Source organism: Eucalyptus grandis, chromosome 9, assembly GCF_016545825.1.
Source record: "Eucalyptus grandis isolate ANBG69807.140 chromosome 9, ASM1654582v1, whole genome shotgun sequence".
Lineage (NCBI taxonomy): Eukaryota > Viridiplantae > Streptophyta > Magnoliopsida > Myrtales > Myrtaceae > Eucalyptus > Eucalyptus grandis.
This window is the reverse complement of record NC_052620.1, coordinates 39927238-39948450: the sequence shown is the minus strand read 5'-3', so window position 1 is coordinate 39948450 and position 21213 is coordinate 39927238. Positions and strand designations below refer to the sequence as shown.

General features: G+C 43.0%; 3 protein-coding genes and 1 non-coding gene across 5 annotated transcripts; 1 reads left to right on the top strand and 3 right to left on the bottom strand.

Moving 5' to 3' along the window:
* Window positions 1-5150: 5150 nt before the first annotated feature.
* LOC104419810 (branched-chain-amino-acid aminotransferase 6) lies at window positions 5151-9471 on the bottom strand. Its single transcript, XM_010031590.3, has 10 exons — window positions 9331-9471; window positions 8300-8372; window positions 7922-8099; window positions 7605-7781; window positions 7333-7464; window positions 6930-7025; window positions 6620-6736; window positions 6169-6264; window positions 5651-5763; window positions 5151-5453 (listed from the first exon to the last, which is right to left on the bottom strand). Exons 2-10 carry the CDS (start codon window positions 8341-8343, stop codon window positions 5339-5341), a joined length of 1068 nt encoding a protein of 355 aa, XP_010029892.1. The 5' UTR covers window positions 8344-8372; window positions 9331-9471; the 3' UTR covers window positions 5151-5338.
* Window positions 9472-13011: 3540 nt separating this feature from the next.
* Window positions 13012-13605, top strand: LOC104419808 (pathogenesis-related protein PR-1 type). The gene has a single exon (XM_010031585.3). The coding sequence runs from the start codon at window positions 13068-13070 to the stop codon at window positions 13587-13589; it is 522 nt and encodes a 173-aa protein (XP_010029887.3). The 5' UTR covers window positions 13012-13067; the 3' UTR covers window positions 13590-13605.
* On the bottom strand, window positions 13600-15850 carry LOC104419809 (chitin biosynthesis protein CHS5). 2 transcript variants are annotated; one of them, XM_010031586.3, is made up of 6 exons: window positions 15755-15850; window positions 14884-15005; window positions 14669-14770; window positions 14317-14387; window positions 14159-14221; window positions 13600-14081 (listed from the first exon to the last, which is right to left on the bottom strand). In XM_010031586.3, the coding sequence occupies exons 2-6, from the start codon at window positions 14945-14947 to the stop codon at window positions 13779-13781; spliced, it is 603 nt and encodes a 200-aa protein (XP_010029888.2). In that variant the 5' UTR covers window positions 14948-15005; window positions 15755-15850; the 3' UTR covers window positions 13600-13778. The 2 variants fall into 2 exon arrangements, with proteins under 2 accessions (XP_010029888.2, XP_018717731.2); XM_018862186.2 differs by having other exon boundaries at window positions 14884-15022; window positions 15755-15781.
* A 2869-nt stretch (window positions 15851-18719) lies between these two features.
* On the bottom strand, window positions 18720-20992 carry LOC104420809. The gene is made up of 2 exons (XR_005546275.1): window positions 20140-20992; window positions 18720-19831 (listed from the first exon to the last, which is right to left on the bottom strand). It is a non-coding gene; the product is annotated as an uncharacterized LOC104420809 (transcript).
* Window positions 20993-21213: the final 221 nt, after the last annotated feature.

The following is a 21213-nucleotide window of genomic DNA, read 5'->3' as shown; positions in this document are numbered from 1 at the left end:
GTGATATTGTTATTAATATTACGTAAAAAAATTTCTAATTTTCACAATACCACTAGAGTCATTCTATGATATGGTTCCTCAGTAATATTTCGTGAATAGAAACACAGTTGAATGATATCAAGAGAACTTTGAATAACTTTGATAATGTTAAGTACCACATGACGATTGCTTTATAAATAGGAATTTGTGTATTTGCCAATGGCTATAAAAGAATATTTTAGCTTTTATCCGTCTTAATTGCATTAATATTTATGTTGTCGACACATAATCATGCATGGCAATCGTGATGTGATGATTATTCGCATGCTGATGATTTCATGTTAGGAAGACCTTTGCCATGGCTTATAGGCTAGAAAGCGAATGAGCAAAGCAAAAGATATGTTCTAACATAGGTATTTATAATAAGAAAATCGAGAGCACATAGGTTCTATGATTTTGGACTTGGGTAGGTCCATAAAAGCTTCAAGAAGAAAATAGGCGGGAGATCCGTTTTGAGAATTAGGAGGCCTCACCGTGGGGAAGGTAGACTCCACGTCGGGTTATACTTCCATGCTTTGGCTATCGTTTGATAGGCAAGTATAGTAATCACCCGTGTTTACTGGTTAGGATAAGTGAGGGTTGGTGGTATCGCTTATGTGGGCTAACGTGGCACGTGTAGACTGTGCCGTGAAATAGGGGAACAGCCATCGTCGGGCGGTGGAAAATGACCGAAACGAACCGGCGAAATAGGGATGAGGAGAGAGAAGAAGATGAGAATGAGAATGAGAGGTCCAGTGGACAAAATAATAATAAATAGTACTGTTGAAAAAATGGCACTCCAGACCAGCGTAGTGGTTGGGATAAGGTTGAAATGTTGAGGCATAAAGGTCAATAAAAGGACAAGATCCCCGGTCGTGTGCCTGATTTGATTTGCGGTGGTCTCGAATGTACGGTGGGTCCTTTCCTCATTTTGCTTACGTCACCTCCTGGTCCATTTTTAGTGTTCACATCGCTTCCCCTCCGTTGATTAAATATTTTTCAATTGTCGAACTGGAATTCATTCAAAAATCGATCAACCTTCACCGTTAAGTAAAACTAATATTATATGTATAGAAATATTATTTTGCTTGATGATGGGGTTGTATGCTGTTTTTAGAAATAATTATAAAATAATTTTAAATCTCTTATAATTTTATCAATTCGGTTCAATATTTTATCTTTTTTGCCAATTCAATGAAAGATGTCTATAATTGTACTAATTCAATTTTATCCGATCAACGCTGATATGATAATTTTTAAATTATCTTTTAATTTTAATTAATTAATTTTCTTTTCTTTTTTTCTTCCTTTTTTCTTCTTCTAGCCAATTGTTAGGCCTCAATGATCGACAAAGATGAGGGTCGACAACACCCAACTAATGGCAAAGCTCGCCCTCGCTGACCACTAGCGAGGGCGAGGTTGAGCCTTGCCAAATCTTGCTCGATGAAGGCTGCCATGGCCTCAGTAGCCTTGAGCGAGGCCGCCTTCACCAACAGCAAGGCCATGGCGAGGCCAAGCGAGGGTGTGACTCTCGCTGAAGCCTCATTGGCCACTACGGGGAAAAGAAGCTAAATGAGGAAGAAGAGAAAAAAGAAAAAGGAAAAGGAAAAGTATAAAAAAAAATTAAATAAAATTATTAAAAAATTATCATGTCAGCGTTGGCCGGACGGTTAGCATCGGCCGGCGTTCACATCAATGTTGGCGGCCAAAATATGACTAGAGGAATTGAATTAACATGATTACAAAGGTTTATAACTTTTTTGATAATTCTACCGCTCTTTTTATGTACCTACGATTTTCGTCCACCTACGAGCTCAAGTCTTTGAGTTAGACTTTTTAAAATAAAATAAAATAAAACCCACGCCGAAGCCTTTACTTCAAGGATAAGTAAACTTAGAATTACAAATCTCACCACGCCTGTTTATTTGGTTAAGGTTTAGTGTTTGCTTAGCATTTTGGCGGTCGTGGTGTAGAAGCCGCATTCAGTAATCCAAACGATGTGCAAACTTGGCCTCGATGTTGGCGCAATGGATTATAATATTGGAGACTTCTCACTCCAGAATCAGAGTTCGCCCTTCTTTATTGCACTTTTTAATCTCATTCCAGATCTATTCTGGAAGTTTGTGCGTGAATTAAATTTCTGCGGCTGATCTTGGATGAACGTAAAGATCAATTTGGCAAGTCATCCGATCAAACACCATTGAAGAAGATTTTTGTAAGATGACTCCGCAATCTATTTGAGATTAGGTAGTTTTGCTCTTCCGAATTAAATTTAGGACAAATTTTGAGAGTTTTACTCTCTCGAACTAAATCTAAATATAGATCTGGGAGTTCCTTACATGTATTTAATCTATATTCTTTCAATATTTTGATGTTAGAGTCTTTGCACGGCAATGGTGATGAGGACATTGAGCCTAGATACGCACCGCAACCTGTTGCAAATGGAGTAAGAGATCTTGGCATGTACTCATTACTGAATCCAATGATCAGCCTCTGATCATTTAGATTGTTCTTGAGGGATAGAAGAGTACTTCTGGTTCTAGCTGCAAATTATGCTTTGTTATTTGCTATCTGACTTTTGTTTTGTTTTGTAGTTATTTTGGATTTACTAGGTTTGAAAACCTTCTACATATCTCTCGAATATAATTTTAATATATGAATGGCATATTTCTTTTAGAGAAAATAGAAAAGGTAAACAACAATTCAATTGACCTCCACCGCCCAAACCACGGTATCCTCAAGCCTCCCCATTTGAATTCCTGTCTAGGTTTCACGCAACTTCTGACAAACTGTATCTGCTCGTGTTTTATACTCGACCTTGCATCATGAGATTTAAGTAGTAGTATTAAGAAGCCATGCCGATGTAACATGCAGACCCGAACAGGCTAATTTCGACTCATTGAGGCGTAATCCATCCGTAGATGGCACGGCAGCACTCTTTCTTACGCTAGGGAAGTGAGAAATGGGACAACAGACGAAGCTGCCAGTTGAGCTCCTTCCACCTTGGTGAGTTAACACTACTGATCGATGCGACAACCACAGCGTGGTCCCCATTTAGAAAGCTTCGTCGGCATCCTACAAATCATCAATCGTGACTAGATGTTCCTTGACCTGTTGAGTTTTTGGAAGTTAGGAAAGACAATTCTCCATATCGGCCCGAATATCCTACCATGTGGTATCATGAATTCAACAGATTTGGCTTGACTAATAATCACGGAGGGGTCAAAATCTTATCGAGACAGGGTAAGTAAGACATCGCGACATGGACGATGATGTTATTTCAAGGATTTCTCTCTCGAGTCGTTTGTGCTCCTATTCAAATGATTGACATTGCTTATAGTCCAAGCATAAACCCCAATCTACCCCACTAGACGGTAACTTTGAGAGCTTCATCATACCGACGGGAATTATAAAGGGGAAAAAGGGATGGCTTTCCCGGTTTGCGTAAAATGCAAAACATTTTGATTGCAAAACCCAATCGGTAAAAAAGCATAGCGTGCACATAATCACCCGGTAAACCGAGCGTGCAAGCAAGTTCAATTATGCTTTTCCTTGTGATACCAGGAAGGCTTGAAGATGCCATGGGTTGGGTAGGCTTGAAGATGCCATGAGTTGGGATGTTCTCGCCCATGGTCGACTAGGCAAGGCTTGACCCTTCCCAGATCCTGTGAGGGCGGCCTTACGCTAGGCTAGTGAGGATCAAGCCTTGCCCAGTCCCTAGCTGGTCACTAAGCCAATGACTAGATAGGGAAAAAAGGAAGGGAAGGGAAAAATATGTAAAGAGAGAGAAGATAAACAAACAAAAATATACAAATTTAAAAAAACAATTATATTATGAAAAGTTATCGTCAATCGCATTAAGTAGGACGGTTGGTGCCCATATTAGCGTCAGTCGATCAAATTTGACCAAATGGATTAAATTGATATAAATGCAAAATGTTTAAGATTCCATTGATAATATATATATATGATTAAATTAGCACAAATGCAATAAGTTTGGGACTTTTTTGGTAATTTTTTCATAAAATTAAGCAAGTAGCATCCCTCGTCCTTGAAGCTCTTGTAATACAAAATCCATAGATCCATATTGGCCTCTCTTAACCTTACATTATCTCTCCCTTTTTTTCTTTCTATCGCAAACTAACATGCTCGTTCTATGGAAAAGCAAGCACCCTTGCTGCGGAATCAACTAAAGCAGGATAAGTTATCTATAATAAGTGAAAAATTCAAAAGCAGAACGAATAGAATAAAATATAAAATATACCATGCTTTTGAAAAGGCTATGACTCTGCACAAGCGTAATGGATTCCCAACGAAAGGAATAAAGTTAACATAAAATATAAAAAGAAAATGACTCGTATTTAACAAGTACTAACTTTTTGTGATGCCAAAGTCACAATATTTAATTATGTCGAAACATAGTCACGTATTTCTCTTCAAAAATAAAATTTAATTACTTTTCTGGCAAATTACTTCGGAATGCATATTCTTTGTGCATAATTAAATACAAGAAAAATTCTTTTATGGGTTCCTCGGTTTATAAAAAGGTTTTGTTAATAAGTGTGTCATAAGAAATTGTTACCGTACCGGGAGCCTATTCGGGCTCCTTCCCTTCATTTCCTTGTACCTTCCGGGGAATGCTTTCGCATGGACCACCGGGCCGGCATCGCGGGGATCCGGGCTCCCTGCCTGCCCTCACGAGGAGGGTGGTACGGTCAGGGACGGTGAGGCCTATCTTTTTTTAGGGGAACCTCTCCCTCTATCCCGTCTATTCCAGGATGCCATGGAGGTTTAAGGTGGACCCGAACCACCTGTGTGAAGGTTTTTAGAAGATCCTACAACTTCTAGCCATTTTAGGTCTTGCTAAGGACTAAGAGCAACCAATTAAGGAGCCTTTCGATATCGACACACTGTTTGTTAATAGGTGTAATTAAAATAATACGAATAACCATTTCACCTTATGTGTGATTAGCAAGAACCTGGGGTCAATTGTTAATACGTCCCTTTATAAGAAATTCGAGCTACTTCGATTTTGCTTATCTCAGCGATCATAAGAAAGAACTTCAGTATATATATCTAGTTCTAGTGCTTCATTTCTCTTAGTTGTTGGACCAGCGTAATGCAACTAGGGATGTCAAAAAAGCCCAGTCTGACCCAATCCATTGACACCCCTACATAAAACAACCCCAAATATCATGAAATTTAAGAAGACGTGATGCCAATGCCTAAAGCATCCACAGGTCAAAGAGGTCAACAGCAACAACAGGGTAAAACAAATTTGGAAGTTCTGTCTCCAACATAAAACTGACAAACAACCAGCTCAATTGACCTCCACCATCCAACCCATGGTGTCTTCAAGTCTACCCATTTGAATCCCGGTTAAGGTTTCACGCAGCTTCTGACAAACTGTATCCGCTTGGGTTTTGTACTCCGCCCTGCATCATGAGATTAAGTGCAAGTGTCAAGGAGCCTTGCCAATGAACAGCTGCAGATGCGCATGCGCTATTTCGATTTGCTGAGGCACCATCCGTCCCCGAATCGCGTCGCACTAGCCTCTTTCTTATGCTAGAGCGAAGTGGGAAATCAGGGAAAAAAGGATGTGTCGATGGATGAAGAGTTGCCAGCTGAGTACCTTCTACCCTGATGAGTTACACTGCCAATGGATGTGACAACTACGGCAGTTCCTGTACAGAAAGCTTCATCCGCATCCAGCAGTTCATCAAGCGCAACAGGACGTTCCTCGACCTGTCGAGTTTTCGGAAGAAAGGAAACATAATATCCGCATATTAGCCCAACTATTCCCTCGTATAGCACCATGAATTTGACAGACAATTTAGTTTAACTAATAATCATGATGGACTCAAAATCTTATCGAGGCGCAGCGAAGCAAGACATCGCAACATGGATGATTTCGTTTCAGGGAGTTCTCTCGACTTGTTTGTGCCCCTATTCAAATGATTGATTTGCAATAATATTGCTTATCATCCACATATAACCCCAATCTTCTCCCCTAGACTTGAGAGCTTCATCATACCAACAGGAATCATCCAAAGGGAAAAAAAAAAGGACAGCTTTCCCGGTTAGCGTTAAATGCAGAACGTTTTGACTGCATAATCCAATCAATGGATAACACAGCGAAAACATAGTCACCTGGTAACCAAGCGTTTGAGCAATTTCAATTATGCTTTTCCTTGTGACACCAGGAAGGATCGTTCCATGTGTTGGCGGAGTTATTATACTATTTCCCTGCAATAACAAGCTACTATAAGTATACTGATCCACTTGTATCGATTATCTCATTGTCAAAAGCATTGATTCCCATATATAAATTTGCAGATGTTTGTTTTTCTCCAAAATTCTTCCATGTATGACAAAACAACAGCAAAAAGCGCAGTTCATTGTCAGTGCCACAGCAGCATCGTCTTCCTTAAAATCATACAAATCTAGGAACAGCACCTCTCCAGTTTTTCAAGTAAAACATACTAGCCAACAACAGATAAGATTCTGTTCAACTGAACATTCAATTCCTTCCAAACCTTATGAATCTTGTAGGACAAAAGAACCATACAAATAGAACTGGAATAGACCGCTTGAAACTAACCTTCACTGAAAAAATGTTACATGCAGAAGCCTCATCAATGTACTTTCCAGTTGCGGCATCCAGGAATAGAACCTCACAAAAACCTTGCGCCTTTGCTCTAGTCAGTGCGTTCAAAACCTACAAGAGTAAGCAAGTGAATTGGTAATTGGAACCACGTGTAATAATCAGAAATATAAGATCGGTATTTGGACTACATAAATGTTAAATGCCTCTAGTTAAGACACTGGTCAGAGAAATACCAACCATTAGACTTTAACATGCATGAACACATGAAAGCGTTTCCTAACAAATTGACAGTTTTGGTACTTACCGGTGAATAGTTGGCCACAGTCTTAATACCTCCCGTTCCACCATGAGAAGCTCGATGATGCTTCTCCTCAACCACCAGGTTCAGGGACTTCAGGCCCTAGTGTGATGGAAAAGTCAAACTTTGTCAGTACTATGAGTCACGTCATCGCACATCAAGCAAAACCCAGCTGCGAGTTGGCTACCACATTAGATAATCATTTCACAAGTAATCACATACTACGCGTATTAGCTCCAATGTCTAGGATTGCAGTCATGCAAATGAACCAAGGTATCCAGTTTCGAGTTAACGAACTGAAAATCAAAGAGTCTTATGAAGGTCGTTCAAGTGAATAACATTTTCATTGTTTTTTTCCTTTTTAATCTAACTGAGACCAAATGGTGGTTTAGTGAGGGCAATCTTATACCTTATGATAGCTTCCAACTGGCGAAGCATAGACTAAGAATGTGTATTCCGGCGCTGGCCCTAATCCCAGACTGCCGCCACTTCCCATGAGCAAAGGCCTTACATACAGAGATCCCTTCCCGAAAGGAGGCACCTGTTTGAATGTTCAACCAGATAACTCAAAGCAACGCCACACCAACTGAAAAAAGTCGCAATCCGAAGGCATTGCACACACTGAAAGAAAACTCAATATAAGACCAAGGCATGCTAGTGCTTCAAAAGAACTAAAATTACCCAGCGTTCATTGGCCAGGACAGTTTGCTTCACTGCATCGACAAACTGCTCAGTAGAAGGTGAAGGCATGCACAATCTCTCTGCACCTGACTTCATCCGCAAAGCATTCTGGTCAGGTCGGAATAGCAGAATCCGGCCATCTTCCTTCCTGTATGCCTTCAAGCCTTCAAACAGTCCCTACGCACGACAGACTGTTATTGTTTTCGAAAGCAGTACAATTTCTTACTAAAGTATGCTTAATAAGTGCTCCGAGAAGATTCATTCATAGGATGGCCCTTTTGACAAGTAAAATTAGACAATTTATTGATGCTGCTCACCTGTCCATAATTGAGAATACCGGAACAAGGGCTAAGCTCGATATTACCATAAGGAATTAGACTTCCCTGAGGAAAGTTCTCGCCAATAGCGCATTTCATCACATACATATAGTCAGTTGGAATCAAAGAAAATCCCATTTCTTCCCAGTTGACATCAGGAGACTTCCCATCATTATTGCTGTAAGACCAACAAGAGAAATTAGGCAAAAGCACATGTGACAATGTAGAAAAGCCTATTCAAGTAAATGCTGTGGAAGAGCCAGAGCTAGAAAGGGTGTTCGCTGAAACAGAAGGAACTTTAAGGATTGCAGTGACTAGAGATCACTGCAAAACGCTAGTCGATCAGAGGCAAGGTGACAGGCAGTTTGCATGGATCACCTGTTGCCATCGGCTTCAGGAGTTGATTTCAGCGACGGAGCCATTTGCGGCAAGAAGAAGAGATGGTTTCAGACTGCAAAACAGAGCAAAAAAGAGTGAACGCGCCTGTTATGAGAGAAAGCCGACGAAGAAAGTAGCCTCCTATAACCCGGGAAACGACAGAGAATCTCGTCCACTCTCAAAATATCTTCTCACATCAGGTGTGTGGCTTCTTGTCTCTTAGCCTTTTCGCTACAGAAAAAATGGCAATCATGCATGCAGGTAGTTTGAATGATGCAAAAAAAACGTCATGTTAGCAGTCACTTAAGAAAATGAAAAACTGATGTGACAGTCAGTGCGATTTGCGGGTCAATGAAGTTTCAAAAGATTCCCTGCACCTTGTCGTTTTACACGAGAACCTCTTAAGACTTGGCTTTCTACTGTGGTTGGAATTGTCATTTGGGCCTGAATTCTTAACCAGTTGAAGAAGCCAATCACCACAATCAAAGGAAAATATAAAATAAAAATCGGAGTTAAGTTTCCCACAAACTCGATTGATTCCAGGACAATGGCCAAAAAGGAATACAAAAACCCAAAAAAAAGAAAGGGAATCAGTACTCATCTCATGCGAACAATCTCTTGGAGAGGCCAAGAGCACTCGAGGGACAACATACATCACCACTATAACTGAGGTGATACGATCGATCTTCGTCGTTCAGAACCAGCATATGCATGTAGACCTCTCCATCCAACGAGGGATGGCGGACGAGGCCGGAGGAGGCCGGACTCTCGAGTTTGCACGGGAAAAGTCGTTATCCGGGTTCTGAACACGCGACCACGACACATATTCCACGTGTCCGCGCGGGAAGACTGCATACAAAACCCGACGCAGGGTGTTGGGACAACGTCGTTCCTCGTCGGTCGACGGATGTCCAGTACAGACAGATACGAGGGAAGAACTCGGAAAACTGGAGTCACGGGACGGTTTTCCCCGGGCAGGGGAAATTGGGAGAGGAGGATGAGATGATGCAACACGGGAAAACGAAACTTACGTTGTGATTCGAGGACGATCGTGGACATCCGCTGCGGAACGTGCGTTCGTCGCGTTCGGTGGAAAGAAGCGAATGCGAAGAGATACGACGGGAGGAGTGATGGTTTTGTAGGGGTGGCGCTCGTTCGGGGAAAGAGCAAGAAGACCTTGATCGCGAAATGTCCTGAAACGGTACAAGTTCTTTGGCTGCGCTTGGGAATCGGTTACCCAACACCCCTCGACTCTAGGCCCGAGGCCCTGGGCTACTACAAATATCCTTTGACAAACTTTTTAGACTTCTAGGGAGATGCCTTTGATATTCCCAAACACCTTTGTTTATTTTTATCTATAATAAAACTGAATAAAATATGAATATATATATATATATATATATATATTATTTTTTTTTTTGGTGACCCCAGAACTACCGTACAACCTGCAGCCTGCGTCGTAAGTTCGGGGCGGCACCACAGGGACCCACCTCTCACGACGTCGTAGGTAGGGCAAGCAATGCGCACGCTGAGACTCGAATCTCCCCCCTTCCGCAATTAGAGGGGGAAAGTCCCAAGCCAGCGCGCCCACAAGCGGGGTGGGTAATATGAATTATATCTTTATTCAATTGCAATAATAAAGTTGAATATATTTATGTCTCTCCACAAAATAATTTTATCTAGCATATATCCCTTTATGAGTGCGTTTGGTTGGACTTTGGGAAAGTCTTTAGAAAAATGCAAAAGATTTTAAGTTAAAAGGGGTTTTCCAAAATGTAAACTGTGTTTGGTAAATTATAGTTTGAAAGCCTATTATAAAATACCTTTGAGTAAAATAGTGTTTGGAAAAATTACTTTTACAAAGGATTTTGGTGACTAATAAAAAAAAAGAAAAAAAATTATAAAATAAAATAAAAGTGCTCGCCAGCGAGGCAGGCAGCCCTCGGAGACGACCGATGAGGGCCACCTAGGGTCAGGCGACCTCCGGTGAGGGTCGCCTGGGGTTGGGCGACCCCCGATGGCCCTTCATGGAGGTTACCCGACTAAGATTTGGGTCTGTCGGAGGTTGTAGGACCTTGCGGTGACCCAAATCTAGTCGCCGAAGGTCACGCAACCTCGCGGTGACCAGCACGACCCAGATCCAGTCGCCGGAGGTCACGCAACCTCGCGACGACCAGATCTAGTCATCGGAGGTCGCATGGCAACCAGATCTGGGTCACGCTAGTCAGCGCAAGGTCACGTGACCTTCGATGACCTAGATCTGGGTCGCACCTGAGGTCACACGATGCAACTCGCGGGCGGTCGCCGAGACTCACGAGCGGTGGCCGGGACTCGTGAGCAGTCGCCGCGACTTGCCGGGGTCGCGCGATTGGCCGGTGACGATCGCCACGACCTCACCGACCTCAGCCGTGACCTCGCCGACCTCTTGAGCTTGTCTCTGATCAACCATGCCGCTGGAGAAGAAGATGAATAGTGGACATGAGGCATTCTGAGAATGCTGAAAGCTCAAGACAATCTAGGACCTGTCTTGGGTTTTCAATCTTGCAAATGCCAATTTTTCCTTAATGCTCATTGGAAAGCATTTCCCAAACACTTCATTTTGGATCAAAGGCCTTTAACCCCCAAAACCCCTTGGAAAGCAGTTCCCAAATGGAGCATATATCTGACTTTATTTTGTTTTGAACGGGCATCAAACGTATCATATCATAAATTTTATCCTAATTGCCAAATGTAACTGCAAATACAATTTTTTCAATCAACTTTATCCTTGTTGAACTTTCAAAATTTTGGAAATGTCCCTACTTCACGTGACGAATCATCAATGAAGGGCCGTTGGTGAGGCCAAATCTAGCTACCAACCATCCTCGCCGAGGCTTGGGATATATTAATGACAAATAATTCATATGCATCGACAGAATCTTTTGATTGTCAATTTCTTGCATTGACACGACAAGCGTGCACATCATTCTAGTTGAAGTATAACCAAATCAGCATCACAGAATGTAATTTCGTCAATGGCCATATCTACCGAGCAACGGCACTGGCACTGGCACCGGCAATTATTAATGTGGACACAAGATGGGCTCGTCGAGAAACATGGGCCCCCTCTTCAAAGTGTGCAACGGAGCCAACAACAAATAGGTCTAATTCTTTTAGTCCTGCAAAGCCCATGAGAACAATAGAGCATTTTAATCTTGTTAATTATGACCAAAAAAAACGAAAAAGAAAAATATCCAAGGATCATTCTATATGGAGAATCCAACATGCAAAATTTTAGTCCCTGAAATTTTCTTTCATGCAAAATACAAACTATGATAAAATAAAATAAAAAATTCCAATTCTTTTAATGACCAAATGCATGAGACCTTTTTCTATGAACATTTCATGTGAAATTCTAATTGTGGCCTAAATTCCTCTTTTTTTCCTATCAATTTGTGGCGTAAAATAGATCCTAATTGTCATCCTTTAATAACGAGAGATAATTGTGGAATTATAAGGGAGTAACTCACGCCCTGCAATATTTGGTTGCCTTCTTAAGTTAGGTTGATTCTAACAAGGGTTATAACCATATGAACGGAAACTCAGTCAATGCTACGAAAATTGATCACAGCCATAGCCTTAACTGTAACCGGTCATTGTCAGAACTTAAAGATATGATCTAAGTGCCATTTGATGAGTAACTGAGAATAAGGGAGAGGGATATAGAAAGGATGCAGTAATGAAAAAGGAAGTCATTGCTAGTAGTAAAGACTTGTCACAATCCATTGATTCAATCTACCACTAGTCAGTTAAGTATGCACCGACTGCTTTATCGCGGAGCTATTAGGGTGTGGCTCGCTAATCAACTCTAATACCATAGACTGAACCTACCTACATAATATTCTAACCATTGCTTGGGCCAATGAGCCTTGTATTTCTTGGAACTTATTTAGAAGTTCTTGGTACAGCCCTTTCGAAAGCTTTCTTTCTTTCCCTTTCCAAAAGTCTAGTGCACAATCTAAGTCCGTGAACCGTCTAAAAAAAGAAAAAATCTGAGTCCGTGAGGAGTCGTGATCGTGGCAACGTCTGAGATTTTGGACGGCTTATGCACGTGGCTGATGAATAATTCCTTTCACTTCCCAATTTTGAATTCTATCTTTTTCTTTTTCTTTTTAGCGTATGCTCCGGAAGTTGCAATTTTGTACGTTGTGAATAATACGTGCATAGCATGGCAATTTTTCTTCCCATGATAACGATGGGTGTCACATGACTCCACTATTGCACCGAGATTATGACATTTGCTCGGTTGTGTATGTTTCTTTATGGCCCTTTCCAAAGTTCCAAGCTTTAAATTTTTCTAATTTTACATTACGAAATTACCAAGCATAAGTAAATTTATGTGACACGATACCGGCAAGGACGTCCGGCACAAATTGACCGTCACCGGGCCGAACCGCCTGGGGCAAGCGATGTCTCTTCTTACCAAATCAAGTAGGGATCCATGATTTCCTTCTTTATTTCATGATGCGGATCGTAGTTTCGATTATTTGTTGTTGATTTACGGAAAGAGTAAGATCGAGGGGATGGATGGAGCCCGTCAAGGCGTGCCCGTGAACCTTAATTTCGCTGTTTCAATGCTAAACTTCATGAATAAATTAAAAATTTGTAACGCCGTCACTTTCAATAAATACTTAAATGTCTTTTGATTCCTCCGTTATTACTCCAATAAATGCTCCTTACAACCATACAAAGTTATCATTCATACATTGCATTGCACCAAGATCCGTCTATGGTCGCCTCGCTTGATGCTCCAAACATGAAATTGCTCGTACCTTCTTCTCTGGCCATATTCGTATACATCATCGGCCTAATCTGCGCCCTCGCTGGCATCTCGGTGGCGCAAAACTCTCATCAAGACTTCGTCGACGAGCACAATGCCGCCCGTGCTGAAGTCGGGGTCAGCCCGATCACTTGGAACCGTACGGTTGCGGCTTACGCTCGGAAGTACGCCGAGGAGCGGAGAGGCGACTGCAACCTCGAGCACTCTGGAGGGCCCTACGGCGAGAACCTGGCCAAGGGCTATGGCGTCCTGAGCGGCAGGGACTCGGTGAAGATGTGGGTGGGAGAGGAGGACGACTACGACTACAGCTCGAACTCGTGCGTGGTAGGCGAGTGCCGGCACTACACTCAAGTCGTGTGGCGCGACTCGGTTCATCTAGGATGCGCTCGAGTGAAGTGCGATGACGGGTGGTGGTTCGTGATATGCAGCTATGATCCTCCCGGCAATTATGAAGGCGAGCGGCCATATTGAGCAGTCTATATTAAGTCCTGAATAAAACTCGTATGATTCATATGATTCTACAAAACCGCACCAACTGAAATTACTCGCTGTTTGAAACATACATATCATAAGCTTGTTGTCACTAGACGACTGCTTCCTCCCAAGAACTTGCATTTCTCTCGTTATCATAAAGAAAGTCACACAACAAAGTACAAATCATCATAACTCAGTAATCTTGGTACGCTTTTTCGGTTTCTTTTTCGACGGTTTGTTTCCAATCCCTCCATACGAATCCTCTTCACCAGACTCGGACCTCGCGTGCTTCGTTGGAACTCCCGCTTGATCATCATCACTGTTCTCATTGTCATTTTGGTCATCGTCGTCGTCGTCTGTAGTATCTTCTGAATCTGTTTCGCCAGTGCTAGAAACTAATGGATTCAGAGGATAACAACTCGCAGCTGCGGATTCTGCAGCTGCTACTGCTTCAGGGGTGTGGAGATCAGCGATCCCCAACATTAAGTCCTGTTTCACAAGTGTCAACCGATGGTTCCATCATTCAAAACTATACCAGGGTAGACCAAATAGCAGCAAATATTTACCATTTCTATAATTTCTGATTCATTCCCGTCGAGAACTTCAATGTCATAGCTTTGAGGATTGTCCTACATAAACCAAGAGTTGCCCATGATAGGTCATAACAAGTCGTATCAATGCAAGAAAGACAATGTCACAGGAGCAGCAAGATGATTTTCCAAACCTTTGCATTGACTTGCAATTTGTTATTAGCTTCGGATATAACCCCCAGAAAATCCTTCACTTTTCCAAGAACTGCAGCAAAGCCAAACAGGCAAGGGAATTGACTCTTTTTGGAAACAAAAGAATAATTTTTTGAGACTATGGTAAGTGGTGGTACACACCACAAAACTGTATCTAATCAGCTCATTGTTTCATAGTTTTCAGGAAATTAATTCGTCTAAACAGCCATTTTCATGAATTATGAGGTGAACATAAAACACCTTATACGTGAACCGAAAAAAAAAACATAAAACACCTTATAGTTGTCAAAAGACGTTATTCCGATCGAAAAGAATGAATGATGAATTCGCAACCTTGGCTTGTAGGAGCTGAACTTGTTAATGGCTTGCCGCTGAGATGCTGTCGCCTTCTTTGAGAGTGTGAATCCTTCTTTTTACAGATAGCCAGTGTGGACTCTGCATGTTAAAGCACATAATATAAAATCACATTATGGCGACCACGCGCACAAATCGGGCAAACAGAGCCATTCTTACAACCCAAACATCAAAACTAGAGGTAAAATCAATACCCATAGATGAGGTAGAGGAACCCTTTTTCTCTAGTTTCAGAAGTTCTTTGCTCGTGGTCTCCATCTCTATTGCTAAGCCAAAATACTATAGCAATAGCAAAGTTGAAGGATTGAAGCTGTCACTGAATGAAGAACAGAACTAAATCATAATCAGATGAAGAACATAGCATTTGATATTCTTATAAGATCATCATAAACAATTTGCAGCAAGAATTAAACATGTTCTGTCCTAGCTGTATATCGATGTCAAATCATGTTGAACTGAGGACAGACTAACAAACCACCCAGATAAAACTCATTCCAACCAATAACAATCCCAGCTGCAAATTCAATCCATCCAGCAACTCTTCCATTATCCGTACTTGGCTTACTATATTGAATTGGGGTTCTTAGGCAGACCACTGTGAGGTTCAAAGGAGCAGCAATTTTCCAGCTTCGTTCCCTCCTCACTATGAAAGAAGAGGTGCAAGCAAAGAGAGCTCACTGCTTGCTCAACAATGGATACCATGATGCCATTAGTGACACAAAGCCCTCAAAATTCCTGTCTTCTCATCCACTCCTTTTTCCCCCCAAGCATATAATCCTCAATCCTCCCTTCAACCCCTCAAGACTCAATTTTTTCATGTGAAAAACCCAAACCCTTTTCCCTTTTATTGAAAAAGCAGCAATCTGGCAATCAAGATGGACACCATTCCAAGACTCGTGAACAAATTACCAAACCGAAATTCCGAAGAAAGCACTAAACGATGCTAAATACCCAAACTTGATCAAAGTTATCGGAACCCTTTGCGCTAGAAAACTAGAGAGAGGACTAGAATTAGAATTCAAAATACGAACTAGAAGAAGAAGCAGCGAAAGGCAGAGATGCTACCTGCGTTGTGCTGAGCAGTCGGTGCTTCCTGCGTCGGAGAGGAGGCGGAAGAAGAACAAAGAACGGTGGAGTCGACCACAGAAAAGAAAATTCCGTTTTGGGCCCGGCCCAGTGTATCGCTTTGGCCCAATATTAGGACAATGATAAAAGAAAATATCTTAACACTGAGGCTCCGTTCGTTTTGCGGTAAATGTGATGTTTTAGAAAATATTTTCCAAAAAGTCATTTTTCAGGAAAATATAATTATTTTCCGATGTTCAGATGAAACTTAAAAATGAAGTAAAATACATTTTTCACTGTTCGGTAAGGAAAATATTTTCCTCCATATACTATTTTTCATTTATTTTACTTTTTAAAATAGATTTTTCATATTTTTAAAAATCAATGTTTAATTATTTTTAATTTTTAAAATCTATTATTAATTTTTCTTTTTTCTTTTTCTTTTCTTTTTTCTTTGTTTTCCATCTCCTTCTTTCTTGGCCGATCGTTGGCCACGGCAATCCGCGACCGGCCATTGGCGAGCCTCATGCTCGTCGTCAAGCTTGAGATTGACGAGCTCGCTAGTCGACGAGCACGAGGCTTGTTGTTCACTAGATTGGCGAGAGCAAGTGTCGAGCTCGAGGCTCGCGGATCGACAAACGCGAGCTTGAGATCAACGAGCTCGAGGTTTGCCGATCGACGAGCACGAGTTAGAGATTGACGAGCTCGAGGTTCGCCTAGCAATGGCCGACGACTAGTCAAGAAAGAAGAAGATGGGAAACAAAGAAAATAAAAAGAAAAGAAAATTGAAATAAAAAATAATTCTAATTAAAAAAGAAAAGGAAAATTAAAAAATAATTCGAATAAAAAAAGAAAAGAAGAAGAAGAAGAAATGGGAGGAGAAAGTGAGGATTTATAGAGGTATAAGATAAGAGAGATCAGGTGAGGAAAATGTTTTCTATTTTTCAAAATGGAAAACAGTTTCCTCTAATTTAGAAGACTCTTTTCCTTTCATGGAAAATGTTTTTTCTAAGGAATTCATTTATTATTAAACGAATCTTTAGAAAATTCGGAAAAACGTTTTTCCGGAAATTATTTTGCGAAACGAACGGAGCCAAATTTCATTCCTTTGTTTCTGGAAATAAATAAAAGAAATAAGACAATGGCTATATTCTATTCTGTCCTAACTGGAAAGAATTTCCTCAACAGTATCTCTAATTAATAGGTTACAAGTCACAAATGTAGCCTAGACTTGTGCTCTCCCCCTCTATCTCTTGTCTCTCTCACGTCACCGAGTCATCGCCCTATGGTTGCAACAAAGCTTGACATAGCACACCAAGCTCCACCTTGTCGCTATCGACGAGTGTCACTCTTGACGAGCTACTCATCAATAGCGACAAGATTTGAAAGGCCCTTCCAGGATTCGGCCATCGACAAAGGATCTTGTATGATTTCCATTAAAATATTTTATATTAAATCGCGCATTCATCTAATAATTCAAACATTTACCATGCTTGACAATGGTTTTGCAAAATCTCATAATCTCGACAAGGCCTCGCCAAGATCTGTTGCCAAGATCCGGGGTGGGGTGAAAAAAAACTGGAGTGAAGGAAACAGGATCCCAAGGGACTTTGTTGGTCAAGGGAGAGAGTTGGAGCCGCGAGCTTGTGTGGCCACGAACGTGGAGGTAGGTGCTGACCGGTGTGGTGGTGGCGCCAATGCAACGATGGATGCAGGTGAGCAAATTCGGCTGCCTAGCCATAGGTAAATGAGTGGGGGAGAGAGAGAGAGAGAGAGAGAGAGAGAGAGAGACTAGTTGGGTTTTAGGTGGAGAAATATAAGTCGATTTAACAATTAGAGAGCATGACGCAAATAGACAATGGGAAGGTTGTTGATAACAGATGATCCGCAAACCCAATATGGGTGATGACCGTAACTTATGACCCTATAAATTATTATGAAAAGAAATTTCGCCCCAACAAAAAATGGAGGAAAAAATATATTGTTGCAATTGTTGCTTCACGTGAAAAGTAACCGCCCGCAATTTAGGCAATGAAAGGGTTGCATCCAGACACATCTTTTTCATTGTACATCGGACCTGTCGGTACAAGGACATCAACATCGACTTTAGTCTAGCTGTAGATTCATCATCACTGCATTGTAATATAATTGCTCCACAGCTTCCTTATATTTGTCGCATTAGATATGCAGAATTCTTAGACTCCTTCAAGAGAAAAGAGAAAAATGACTTGGGTGATATTCCAACATATTTGCAACTTTGGCAATGCCATGACAGAATTAACTAAGCAGAGGATCACTTCAAAACACAAAACAAAACTCTAGGGACCATACGGTATTCTCAATGCGACACGACCTCTTCTTTCCTTTGGCAATCTATGTTCATTTTCTCTTTCTGATGGCCTACTTTTCATGGACTCATAAGCTAAGAGAGTGGGAAGTGGGGAAAAAGTGTCTTCTTCTTTTTGTTATATTAAGGAAAAAGTGTGTCATGTGTCGTTGTTTGAGTTTCCATCAGCCCTTAACAATGCAACACTCATATTATTTGTAGCTATTGAACTCGCAAAGTGGCGAAAAGAGAGTTCCATTTCGTTTTTAATGTTTTATAACGGCGCAAATGAGTGAAAAGTAACCCACGCTCGTGACATAAAATAAGGAGGAATGATCTTTTTAAAAAAATTTGGGGCCAAAACTTTTGTAGTTTTTTTTTTTCTTTTTTTTAACTTGTGTAGTTTATTAGAGTAGTAAAAAAATGGAGGAGCTAGATTTCAGGAGAGGGCTTAGGATTCCTGGTTCTTGCCTTGTCCTATCTGCCGCTGCCATCAATCATCATGTGATTCAACAGTCCTGAAATTTCCAGCAGAGCTAAGCATTGGATTCTAGGACATCATCATCCATCCCTATGAACAACAACTACTTACTGCCAAGGCACAGGGACAACATAAAATAAACCCAACGCAACAGTACGTCAAAAATCCAACCAATGAAACATCAAAAGCCAATTCAAATTCCAGTAGTGATCACAGCTCACGAGATGTACATCAAAAGAAAACAGCAACAAAAAAACAAAAGTTAATGATCGCCCCTACTCACCCTCCTCCTATGTACACTTCCTAATCCTCCAACGACCCAAAAACAAAACTTAATCAAAAGAATCATGGTGAGGAAAATTAAAGAACAGAAAATCAAATGCCCGCGTCACGGATCATCCGCTCCCACGACAATCGTCGCATCATGAGAGGTCCACGTGAGACTTGATTGTAAAAAACGACACGGCCGTGACCCCGGGGCGCTCCATCCATCCCGAGTCGAGATTTCGACCTGAGTAGATTCGACGGGTTATTGCATCAGATGGCGCACTCCTGACTCTGCTGCCTCAGCTCTGTCCTCAGCTTCCGGGAGAACAATTTGCAAGCATCCATGCTCAGGTCGATGGCCGCCGCCAAGGCCACGAAGGCCGCCGCGTCCTCAGTGCACGTCACGTGCTGAACCCCCACCTCCACCTGCGGCTTGCTCGCCTTGTTCACCCCTTGCATGGTCGAGGACATCACGAACCCACCGGGCACCGAATTTGGCCACAGCCCCAATCCTACAAAGTCCGAACCCGATCCCGACCCGGACCACGACCCGCCCCCTAAATCCATGCTGCTGCTCGGGCTGCTCATCGGGGACACGCTGTTGGTCAAGTCTATGGTGAATTTGCCCCCGTTTTTAATGCTAATGGAGGAGTTGGCCACAGTGCCCGTGGTCGCGGTGGTGGTGTTGGGAAGGAGCTCGAATCGGTGCGAGAGCATGTCGGAGCTGCCGTGCTCCAGCCAGGCCTCGAGGCGGCCCCACGGCCTCCAAGTCCCGTGCTCCGGGCGGATGATGAGCCACGCGCCCGGGTTGGACCGGCTGACCCGGTCAGACCCGGGGGATGGCACGAAGGGCGTCACCATCGACGCGGCTGCCACGGGAGAGCCGGAGAGGTCGTGGATGGTGACGGACCATCCCTTTCTCTCTTTCGAATGCGAGTCCTTGTCGCTGCCGACCAGAGACGGTATCCAGCTCCGCGATGTGCTTGTTTCGGACAAGGACGATCTGTTCCATGGCAGGAGGACAACTTGGTTAGAATCAAAACCAGATTGGAGAAGCACCAATAATCGCAAAAATCAAAACTTTTTGTGATCGAATGATTCACTTTTCGTTTTCACTACAACCCTTTTTCTCATTCCCGGAAACAACCAATCGGGTCCTATCTACTTGACATTTCCATTTTTAGAACCAAAACATGCCGTGACAGAGACCGGAAAAGCTTCGATCTTTTTCACGAAATCCACTTTTACCATTCAACCCAGCAAGATTAAAGTGAAAAAGCACCAGTTCAAATCGAAAGCAAGACCAATTACCTGGATCGCAAGCTCCGGTCACCGACGTTGTTCCGGAAACTGAAGTTGCAAGTGAAGACCGGCTGCTTCACGCTCCCCTGGACCTGGAACACCTGGGGGCTGCACTCGGGCTCCTTCTCGAACTCGAACACGAACCTCGGATCGGGCTCCGCCCTCACGCTCACGTACAGCTTCTCCCCGCTCTTCCTGCCGATGTCGACCCACCCACTGTGGACCGACGCCGCCCGCGCCTCGGCCCGCCTCAAATCCAGCGGCACGGACACCTTCCCGATCAGCTTCGAGCCGCCGACCAGCCCGCAGGCGCCCCCGAAGCGGCCCCGGTGGACCTCGATCCTCAGGGTGGGGTTCTGGAGGGCGAGCTTCTCGAGGAGGGGCTTGGGGAGGCTGAAGCAGGCGGCGAGGGGCTGGGAGGAGGGGTGGGGTTCGGGGAGCGGTCGGGGGCGAGGTCAGAGGCAGGGAGGCGTGCTGGGGAGGGAGGTTGGCGAGCTTGACCTTGCAGAAGAAGGAGGAGGAAGAAGGGTGGACGGTGGTGGAGGAGGAGGAGGAGGAGGGGGCGGCGGAGGAGGGGGAGGAGGAGGAGGGCTGAGGGAGCTTGAGGGAGAGGTTGCCGACGAGGATGCGGAGGAAGGGGCAAGGATCCATGCTTGGATCGCTGAGCTCTTTCCTTGGAGTGGAAGCAAAGCAGAGAACGCCCCCAGTTTGAGTTTATGTGGAGTCGTGGAGTCGTGGAGTCGTGGGGTTGCAGCTTTGAGAGAGACAGAGAGAGGGAATAAGAAGGGGGAATGATGATGAATTTGGAAAGAGGGGGAGAGATTTGGGTGATGGAGGAGGAGGAGGAGGAGGAGGGCAGGGTGGGGGGGAATGAACAGGCTGGAATCTAGCTGGGGCATTTTAGATGTGAGCACTGATACAGCAAGGTCAACCCCACTGCGTCTCCCCTGGACCCCCCCCTCTCTCTCTCTCTCTCTCTTTCTCTCTCTATCTTGCTTCTTTCTTTTCCTTGTTTTCTTCCCCTCGTGCTCCAGCCAATTCTCTCAAATTTTGGGGAGTGGATAAATATAAATTATGTCGGCT